Here is an 11075-nt window from a genome sequence, read left to right as displayed (position 1 = left end):
CCCCCCCCCCGACCACAATAAATTAATGTCTGCTAATAATATGATAGACTACACTGACGATGATATGCAAAGTAATAGACATAAATATTGAGCATGAAATTATTTACGTGTTACCTATGTTATGGGCGTGAAGTTTTGAATTTAGATATTGTGGTAATAAGATTGCGGAGTGTTAATATTGATTGAAAAGTTAGTGACAGAGTTTGTGTTTTAATGTAGTTAAATTAATTAATAAGAAATGGAGTTGACAAAATCCAAAAAGAATCGTTACCTATATTAAATGATTGAAAACCATATTTATTGAAGTTTCAGCACGAAAATCACGATGCAAACAAGAAGAATAAAATGTACATCGACCGGCATGAACCAATAACTATAAAATAATATAGGTACTGATTTATACCTGTTCGATAAAATATACTACCCTCATACATGAATAATTAATTTTAGTAGTATCGTATGAAATAAAATCTGGCAGAAGTTGTACCTATTATAGTAATTGTTATATTCAGCAGTTTATCCTAATAGAGAACTTAATAATGAACAACAGCTCGCTATTACAAATAGAGTAAGTTATACATATTTTAATGATGAAACTTTACTATAGTGCGAAACACTTGTTTAAAACAAGACGTTTCAAAGTTTAAAATACATAGTAAAATAACGTAATTGTTGGGCTTATTCTAAGCTGGGGTTCAGGGAAAGAGTTTCAAATTTTATATATGGTTTCAATTTTACATTAATGATGATAATACGTTTATACAGGACCTGGATATTTAGATAAATAATTAAAAATATTATAACTAACATAATTTTGTCGTAATCGTGATCATAATAACAGCCACTTTCGTCCAATTTAAAAATTACATAACGTCACTAAAGAGACTATCTGTTTTGGATACAAATTTATGGGTAATTGTTGGGTTTATTCCAAAGGGTTCAGTGACGGAGTTTCAATTTCGTACCAATGATAATACGTATTATACAGCATATTATTAAGATTAATAATAATTGAAAATATTATAACACAATTTTACCGTAATCATGCTCATATATAATGGCCATTTTCGTCCAGTTTAAAAATGATATAACGTCACTGTAAGCTTTGTTCAAGAGACTTTGTTTTGGATACAAATTGATCGAAAACCTTTTGGGGTCCATTTCCAAATCTAGTCTAGCTTCTATGTGAGGTAAATCCAGAGCATCGCACATCGACTGTAGATGAGATGCCAAGTAACTGTTACTCGGGCCGAACAGAGCCGCAATGCCGAGATCGAGTTGGCTACATGCTATTTATATGTATATGGATTTAATAGATATTATTATAAGTAAGTGATAATAATATTATTGTCTTAATATTATAAGTTACCGTACCCGTTTTAATGGTGTAAAAACTGTCGTCATGTGGTACGTACTGGATATCATAAGATACTTGGGTGTGTGGTAAGAGATGTGCATCACGGTTTATTTGATCAACTGCAAATTTGAATGCTATTTCGAGGCTGCTATTGATTTGGTCGTGTGTAAACAATGCTCCTTAAAATAGTTAAAATAAATTAATGGTTATATGCACCTACTAATATCAAGAAGAAAATTAATATAAAACGTTAAATTATATTAAAATAAGACATAAGATATATCTACCAATAGTAAAAACACGATTTAGTTTAATATTGCAGACAATGTTTTAACCACATATTATTTAATCGTCGCGAAATTTAATGCTATAAAATATTAATAATTGTATAAACCTATATGGCTTTGTTTAATATAAATATTGTACTGTAGAAAAATTAAAACGTATGAACATATTATCATATAAAATCAAAATATATAGTTATTGATTTGTTTCGTTTCATTGATAATTAGGTTAGGTAGGTATCTAGTGTTATAAAAAACTTATAAGAAGGACGAAGTGGCCGAGTGGACTAAGGCGTCGGTCACGACGCGCACCGTCGACGGTTCGAATCTCTTTCACGGGCGGCACTTCTCTCCGGGAAGACATCTGTCTGGAGAGAGAGTCCACCATCCCCCGAATGGGCATGACAGAAACCTACGAGTGCCCAATTTGAAATTCTATCAAACCAAAATACACGTGTTTACAAAAACCTACAGAACCTATCCTTCCCCACAGTTAAAAACCACCCAATGGCCTAAGTTGCCGTGGGTTATTTATAAAAAATAAATAAAAAAAAAATAAAACTTTTTAAGTGAAAAATAATCATTAAAAATGTTTTTTTTAAATATCAAGCTACACCCAATCGTATATTAAAAAGAATATTTCTTTAGAATAAAAATATTAACTTGTACGGGCATTGAGGAGAACTGTTATTCAATATTTCACTTCGCAAATATATGGAAATAAATTCGGCAAGTTCTTAGTTTAAATAATTAACTTTAACCAATGCTGCTATGTGCAAATGATTGTTTGTTATTATTTCAGTAAAATATATACATTTATTCTCTAGTGATATAATATTATGCTTGTAAGTCACAATATAAATATAATTTTTTTTCACATTTCCTATTTATTTATATATTTTTCGTTTTCATTATCTATTTTTATAGAAAAATTCAAAATCATTTGTAAAATTATTTTTTAGCATCTAACAAGTCTGAGACCACTTAACTTGCTCAACCGTTCGAAAGAAAAAAAAAATAATAACCATACCCACACTTAACGTTATGTTATAAGTTTGAATAAAGCTTTATAATATAGAGTCTTTAAGGGTCGACTTAAAGTGTTGTATATAGAATAAAAGAAAAATGGTGTGAATTTGCCATTTTGTAGTGCGATGAGAAATCGGATATGAAACATTAAGAGCGTAATTTTCCGGACGATTTTCCAACTCTCTGACTGTGTATTGGTCGAGTTCCTGTTGTAAATTGAAATGTCCATTACCGGTGTCTGAACCTTTTTTTTTATGAATAGGCAGCCGATATGGTGGTATATAGTCAGTAAACGATCATAAATGTTGTTAAGCCCTATTGGTTTGTGAACATTTGAAACCAGAAATATTGTGTTTAACCCTTACAAAATAATATATACCATGTTAATTGAAAATTGATTTTCGTTCGAGTATCATATTAAATTTCATTTATGATTCAACTATTATGCGTCTCGGAATATAAAGAAGATGATTCAGAATCGTTAAATTGATTAGGTGTATGTACCGAAAAAGTAATTTTGTTTATTTTAAGTACCTATACACATCTGGAATGAAGTTGAAAATATTTTATACAAGGAACTTTTTTAAAATTATATTTTTATTATGCTAATGCGTGGTCACAGGTATTTAACTATTTTTTTTTCCAGTTATACTTTGGTAGTTTAGTGGGTGTTTAAATTAATCAATATTATATAGTCTGAGTTATGATCAGCATAAAACATTTTTAAACTTTCAAATTGTTTTCATAATGTTATAGGTATATACCAGATAAAAAAAAATAAAAATAATATATAAATATGTATAAATATTGTTTTCAACTATAAATATGTGATATTAGACACAGACACATAGGTAGTGAGACCATTAAAGTATAAACCGTTTTTATCTATAAAAATTAATTTTATTAAGTGCTGGTTTATTGTAACACTTTTAATCAATATCTACTAAAATATATATTTTAATCATACATCTTGAATTTTAACATTTGATTTCTTGGGACACTCAATAATATCGAATCAATAATATTTGTTGTGATACCTACATATATTACAACTAAATCAGCAGATTATCTAGTTTGTTTCATTTATCATCATATTATTATGGCAAAAGTTAAAAACTAAGTCAACAGTAAAATGCTTTTTTTAGTTTACACCAGAATGGGCTTTCAAATGTCGTGACAGTTGGTTTTATTGTGTTATATTTTTTATTTTTTTTTTTGTGCCATAAAAATAAGAGTATTGGAAAATGTATTTCAATCCCAGTTTGATTGTTAAAACCGTCTAGGACCAATCGGAAATATTGCTTTAGTTTTGATAATAAAAATATATTTCGTTCGTTCAGGATAAAAACGTTTTTAAATTGTAACACTAAAAATGTACAATTAAAAGGCCAGATTTTACAGTATTGATCATAATATAATATTTAATGACGACTTTCTGATACACTGATGGCCTATATTTGGAGCTTGTTCAGTAGTATCATACTAAAAGCGTTTTAATAAAACGCCGAAGTCTCACTTACGTTGAAAGTTTTCTAGCTATTCAATCGTGTTTTGAAACAAATTTATTTTATTTCATCAAATTTTTAATTTCTTTAGAAATTAATTCGATTGCAACTGTAAATGTTTTCTGATTTACCATAATATGAAAATTTAAATATGCATATTCCTGCAACTACCTATGCATGCATTTTATTATCGAGGTTTCAACACTCGAAGAAATAATAAAAAAATAAAATAAAAAATAATGTAGGTACCTATATTATTCGTCGAAATAATGACGGACTTATAATATAGCTAGAGGTAATAAAATCATAACAATATTATTAGGTACAATAAAACATCTACTTTATCTACTCAATTTAAATGTGGTTTCAACTATGAATTGAACGAACAAGTATGATATTTAAGTATATAATAGCTGCAGTATATACACTATTGATGATTGAACTTTAATAACACGAAAAAAAAATACTCTAAAAATTTCTCACCTATTTTTTATTCTGTTCGATTGCAGTGTTCGAACTAACGACCAGCATATTAAAACTTCCAAAATTAAAGAGCTCGGATGTCGTATCTTCATTATTTTTAACGATCTAGAGTCGCGACTGTAACAAAGGTTATTACTATTGTAAACATATGTTTTGTAACTACACTATACAGTATATACACTACATACCATATATATATATATAATATTGGACGACTTTTATATTGGATGATTCGCACAGTTTTACGGTGCGGTGATTGCAATTATCTCGTTTCACTACTGTAATACGGTGGTGATAGTATAATATTATAAATCATAATGCTCGATCACAGCGTTCTGCTGAACAATATAATATATTGATATGTTAATATCATATAATACTAGCTGATCCCGTGCACTTCGTTGCCCGTTAAATGTACAGAATTATTAGCAGAATAAAACATTGAACAAAACCAAACCGAAACACCGGCTGCTACAATATACGAGTCGCGTATTATAATAATATCGGATTTCGTCGAAAACTAATGCAGTATTATACAACACTGCAGTTTACAGCCGCCACAAAATATCACGCTCTTAATCGGCTGTACAATATTATTAATGTCGTTCGAAAAACCGATCTGACAGATTTTTATTACGTCACATTGCAGGAGGCTACCCGTCTGATAGTAATAACAATAATAATAGTGATAAAAATATTAATAATACGCAAAGTTTTATCGTGTACGTACCTGACAATAATGATTATTATTGTAGTCGTCGGCGATTGTTTGGTATACCACAGACGGGTTCACTGCAGTGGACTTTAACCCTTTAGGACACGCGGTGCCACTGCGAGCCGTTTTACGCGTAGATACACTTGTCCGGCTTCGTGAGGGTGTTAGGACGTACGCGATGGGGTAGTAAAATATATATTATGCTATAACTCGGCCTGGCCACCAGAGCGCTCTTCGTAGAAAAAAACATTCTCGAATAATATTCACGACCGTCGTCGTGATTTGTTGTCGCGCTATAATTATAGAGCGGCGAAGGGCAAAACGATTCGATGTGCGTGTGTATAGGTAATTGATTTGCAGTTGCAATTGCAGTACACGCTCGTATCGGTAAATATAAGACTGCAATCTTGGAATAATACAACGCTCAAATTGGGCAAAAATAAGAAAGGGGATGCAAAAGTGTAGAGAAAAAATGCGCGTTCTTGAATATAATATATTTTAAACGGCGTATTGATGATTACAAATGGAATATATAAATATTTTTTTTAAAATAAGACGGGCTCCCTCTCCTCACAATTCAAGCACTGGTATACTATCATTTTTTAGCGGGTATATAACAGCATAATAGTAATATGACTTGATAAGTATGGTTTGGAATTCGATGCAAAATACATTATTTTTTGGGTGTCTAAGGTAATGCATTCCAAGTACATAATATATAGTTCGTTTCATGTAACAGATACTTCAAAGGTAAGATACAAACAAGACGTATACCAATCAGACCAATGGCATACACTAGTTAATAAAAGTTCAATAAGCGTCAAGTACATTTTTAAAAGTCAACCAACCACACAATGCATTCTGTAAGAAGCTAAACACGTTTTCTTGCTTCAGTTACTTCATGATTTTGTTACGATGTGTATAAATCCGGGATCCTGGTCTGTTTGGATGCCTTCATAAAAAAATTGTCAGTTGGATGACACCCGGCGTGATCTGGGGGGCCCTAATGATAAGTACATCGTAAAACAAAAATACAAACAAGGCATATAATAGCTTTCAGATCAATACCACACACTCGTTAATAAATGTGCAACGATAGTGTCATGCGCACATTTTTAAAAGTTGCATGTCATCAGCCAGCCACGCGATGCACACACCCCGCCGAAACGGAGCAAAACGTGTTTTCTTACTTCGGTTACTTCATGACTTTGTTATACGATAAGTGTAAGCCCGGGTCGCTGTTTAGATAACTTCGGGAAAAAAATTGTGTCCGTGGGATGACGGCCGACGTGATCTCTCCTCGACCCACGGCGCGTCGTCACTCGTGACGCACACGATAATAGTGTAGTCACGCACGATTCGACGTGGTATATTATAAAGTATGGGCGCAAAATCCCGCGGTCGTAAAACTTAAATTATTCAAAACGTTTTACGGTGCTGCTCTGAAACTTTATACACCCCCGACGGCGGTGGCCCGATGTATTTTTGATTCGGCGACTTTCTCCTTAGCTGCTCTTTTCCATTGAAATCAATGAAACAACTTTACGGGCGCCTCTATACGTAGAATCATGCCGGTCGACTAACCGTGCAGTGGCTGTTACAATGCTTGCAACACTTGCGAGAAACGTTTTGCCCTTTTTCCGGAATCGTTACTGCAGCACTGCCATAAACAGCTGTTATACGTTTTTTTTATAACGATGACGACGATCTGATAGGTTATGTCATAAAATTAATTTTGACTTTAAATATATACTATCAGACCAAAAATTACTATTGTTCAAAAAAAAAAAAAACAATATTTAGGTACAATTATAAACGTCACAGGTATTATACACCCTTAATAAACAATAATATTGGAGCTTGTCTTTATTTTTATTCAACTACGAGACGTAATAAAAATAAAGTAACTTTGGTACCTATTATAGATATTACGCATTGTACCTACTTCTCATAATTATACATGTATAGTGTCAATAGTAGGTGTATGGGTTGTTGGCATTTTGTATATCATTCTGTTGAAAGGATTCATAAAATAGGCTTAACTTAAATAAATGGAAACAAAACATAATAGGTATTATATTCATTTGTTTTAATTAATAATTTTGCTGCAGAGAATTTCATTTTGAAAAATTAAATATTATATAAACATAACCTACCTATATATGACTTTTAACTCCGCGGTGTACATTAAATAACAGTCATATAACACTAATGTTTACACATTTAATGCATTTTATTTTTATACAGCTTGTGTATTGCTAATGTGTATTTGTAAACACGTGTTATTTTATTTGAGGAGTAAAACATTTTCCCCTAAATTAATAAAATATATTACATGTTTTCTTATTAAAGATAGAAAAACACAAAACAAAACAGTAGCACCGTAATTGGGAGGGTGTAAGTTACAATCACAAAAAATAAACCGTGAAAATAAAAATAGCAAAAAGTTTCAACGGCGTAAACAATAATAGCGAGAAGTGAACATTTTTTCTCGCCAATGAATAATAGTGTAAAATACTTATTGTATGAAAATTAAGTGTACACTGTAAACTTCACTTAAAAAAAAAAAAATTATAATTTCAAGTAATTTATCAATTTTGGGTCGTGGCCCCGTGGGTCACGGTATCGCTTAATAAATAGACGAGCGTTTGAACCATTATACCTAATAATGTAGTCGCGTCCGTGATCTGAGTCGTCCATGATCAGTGTTGTACCTGTATTATCCAAAAGTAGTTCAATTACGTTAAACTTTCGTAATCGTTATTGAATTCATTCAAAGTCAAAAGAACAACAATTTAAGTTTAAATATTTTGGTCATTTTTTTAAATATTATTTTTATTATTGAGCACTGTGAAAATAAGGACAAACTAGAAAATATAGGGGATATTTGTCTATAATTTATCGTATGTGTCCCATCATTATTTTTTTTACTATTATTATTGTCCTTAATATTAGTCCACAGTTCTGAATTTAAATCTCTTGAGGAAAAAAAAATAATTTTTAAAATGGATACGCTGTTAAATCATTTCACGATTATCACATACCTATTCTTACTTATTAGTTATTAATGTGGTCATTCTAGAGCACAGTTTATATATAAAATGTTTCTTACATATGTACTGATATGTAGATACCTATTAAATGTATTAATTAAAATATGTCTACCAATATCGATTGAATGGAACATTTTTAAAACTGTAAATTATTATTTTTATTTCAGGTTGAATGTTTTTTAATAATATTATTTACTGTACATAGATATAGTGTATTTGTATAATACACACAATCTCTGGATCCTTAACGAAATAAATAAGTTTTCACATATTTGATACCAGGAAATAATATTCAATTAAGGAAATTGCCTTCCTAAAATACCGGAAAGTCGCTCTGCTGTAAAATAAGTTCCGAGTGTACCACATAATTTTATTTAATTGGCCTTCGTAATGAATAAGTTAAAATCGAGTTCGAATATGAAAAAACGATTTTGAGCTGAGACTGTCTGTCAGCTTATATTTCTAAGGATGTTTTATTATATTGCTTATATATTAGTAATTTATTTTTTAATTAGTATTACCATGGGTTGACTAAATTTTGGTATAGACAAATCTCATATAGCAGTATATAGCACTATTAAAATATTTTAAATTTTAGTACTAGCTCTTATTAACTTCTAACTTATAAGTCGATACCGGTTTACCGTAGGTGCTGTAGGTCGATAATGGTGTACAAACTACAAATAACTTAAAATAGATTTATATTTTTGAAAATATGTTATGTAGCAAATAATAATATACCTATGTAAAATATTAAGAAAAATCCCCAAGAAAAATATTATGTAAAATCCCCAAGAAAAATATTTTTGAATAAAAAAAAAAAAATTAAACAACTTGCTTCTATTTTTAAACGAAATTCTTTATTAATAGCCATCTGTTACAGAGCTGAACAATAAGCTTAATTGATGAAATAATAATACATTTTGACATGCAAATAAGAACGAGAAGTTGCATCCTAATGGAGGTACTATGTACAATTAAATAACTTAAGTCATTATTTTTGTTTAATATCAAATTCATCGACATTTGAACCTGAAATGTCTACAAAAAAAACACACAATATTGTATAACCCAATTTTTAAAAATGTTATCTTAACATTTAAAAAAAGATAAATCCATGTTTCTATATTTTTTGAACAGTAATATTATGATTTTTAGGTTTCCAAATTTCATTACAATTGCCCGATACAATCAAATGAATTACCTTCAAATAATAATTATTAATTGCCTTGAAAATTATTGAAAATATAACGGGGTATCATTGTGTAAGCAATATTATACATAATATCTAATTCATTTGTTTTATTTTTTGTATTTCAAAAATAACATAAAATGTTTACAAGATGATATTATTTTCATTAGAAAAAGTCTTAAAAATTAACACTGGATTTTCGCTCATTATATACAGTTTTGTAGTTGTTTTAATTTTATCCAAAATATTGTTTGGCCATTATTACATATTTTGTATTTCATGGTAATCACGAATAATTTTACGCAGTCTTAAATTTATGTTGCTTCTTGGAAAATATGTATTACTTAATCACTACGCGTTCTTAGCTGGTTTGATACTCCTCATTGATTATTGTATAGAATTATCCATGTTACCACGATTTGTGGTCTGGGGTAGTAAAGTTTTGATTCATTGAAATTAGGCAATCGCTTTTTCGATTCCTAAAGATAGTAAAAATAACAGTTCAAAGAAAAAGAAACTTTGTAAGCGGAAAACAAACTTTTTACCTCTAAAACAAAATGTTATTTTTGTTTCGTCCAACTCATTTCTATTTTAAATTATCAAATTTTGGATTATGCAATGAATATTGAATGTAAATTAATTTATTATGAATGACATAAAAAAGTAGGTACCAATATTAAAATATGCATATTAAACAATTAGAAATTTCAATTATATAATTATGAGTATTTCCATAAATTATTTTATGTGAGTAAATATATCCAATCCTTAAATACAGTATACCTACCCTAAAAACCCGTTAGGTACCTACAACTCTCCAGACGTAATGTTTAACCAATCAGTATGAATATTCAAAAATACAACTCTATACAAGTAAATCATATTTTTAACATGCGTTAGGTTATAGTTTTATTCATATAACTCTAAGATCATAATATCCTATATAATCTATGCACAATGCACATACCAGTAACGCGGTGAATAGAAATTTAAAATCTATAGATTTATAAGACTTATAAGACGCTTTGTGTTTATGAATTAAAAATCTGCAGATTATTATGTAATTTACATAATATTAATTAATGGAACTATGAGTTACGTTGATTATAGAACCTTTAACACAGTATGCTATTTTGTTTAATTAGATGTCTCTACCGATACCCTTTTATTGGTTTAATGGAAACAAAGGTCCAAGCCATTTAATATAGGTTTATGATAAAAACACAATTTTAGTAGACATCTGGTTACGATATAAAATGTCGTTCCTAAGTGCCTACAATGAAGTTTGTCACCAGTCACCAAAATATAATAATAATAATAATAATTGTCGCCACTTAACTTGCCCGAGTAGTATAATATTTAGATGTTAGTAGTACAAATTATATATTTTTAAAAAGTAAATACCTAAATGGCCAAATGTTTAATGTTAGGATAAATGGATTAAAAAAAAATATGGA

At 29.7% G+C, this 11075-nt stretch overlaps 1 protein-coding gene across 3 annotated transcripts in view; it reads right to left on the bottom strand.

Annotated features, from left to right (window-relative positions):
- Nucleotides 1-5560, bottom strand: part of LOC100168180 (glutamate receptor ionotropic, kainate 2) — a 24715-nt gene extending 19155 nt beyond the window's left edge. Inside the window, exons 1-5 of one of the 3 annotated variants that reach the window (XM_016802551.2) lie at nucleotides 5389-5560; nucleotides 4847-4996; nucleotides 4659-4775; nucleotides 1375-1536; nucleotides 1038-1289 (exon numbers count right to left, since the gene is read on the bottom strand). In XM_016802551.2, coding sequence (XP_016658040.1) covers nucleotides 1038-1212 — 175 coding nt within the window. In that variant the 5' untranslated portion in view covers nucleotides 1213-1289; nucleotides 1375-1536; nucleotides 4659-4775; nucleotides 4847-4996; nucleotides 5389-5560. The remainder of the gene's footprint in view (nucleotides 1-1037; nucleotides 1290-1374; nucleotides 1537-4658; nucleotides 4776-4846; nucleotides 4997-5388) is intronic. The other 2 variants (XM_016802550.2, XM_029490483.1) reach the window with 2 other exon arrangements.
- Nucleotides 5561-11075: the final 5515 nt, after the last annotated feature.

This window comes from Acyrthosiphon pisum, chromosome A2 (genome assembly GCF_005508785.2).
Source record: "Acyrthosiphon pisum isolate AL4f chromosome A2, pea_aphid_22Mar2018_4r6ur, whole genome shotgun sequence".
Classification (NCBI taxonomy): Eukaryota; Metazoa; Arthropoda; class Insecta; order Hemiptera; family Aphididae; genus Acyrthosiphon; species Acyrthosiphon pisum.
This window is presented reverse-complemented; position numbering and strand designations above follow the sequence as displayed.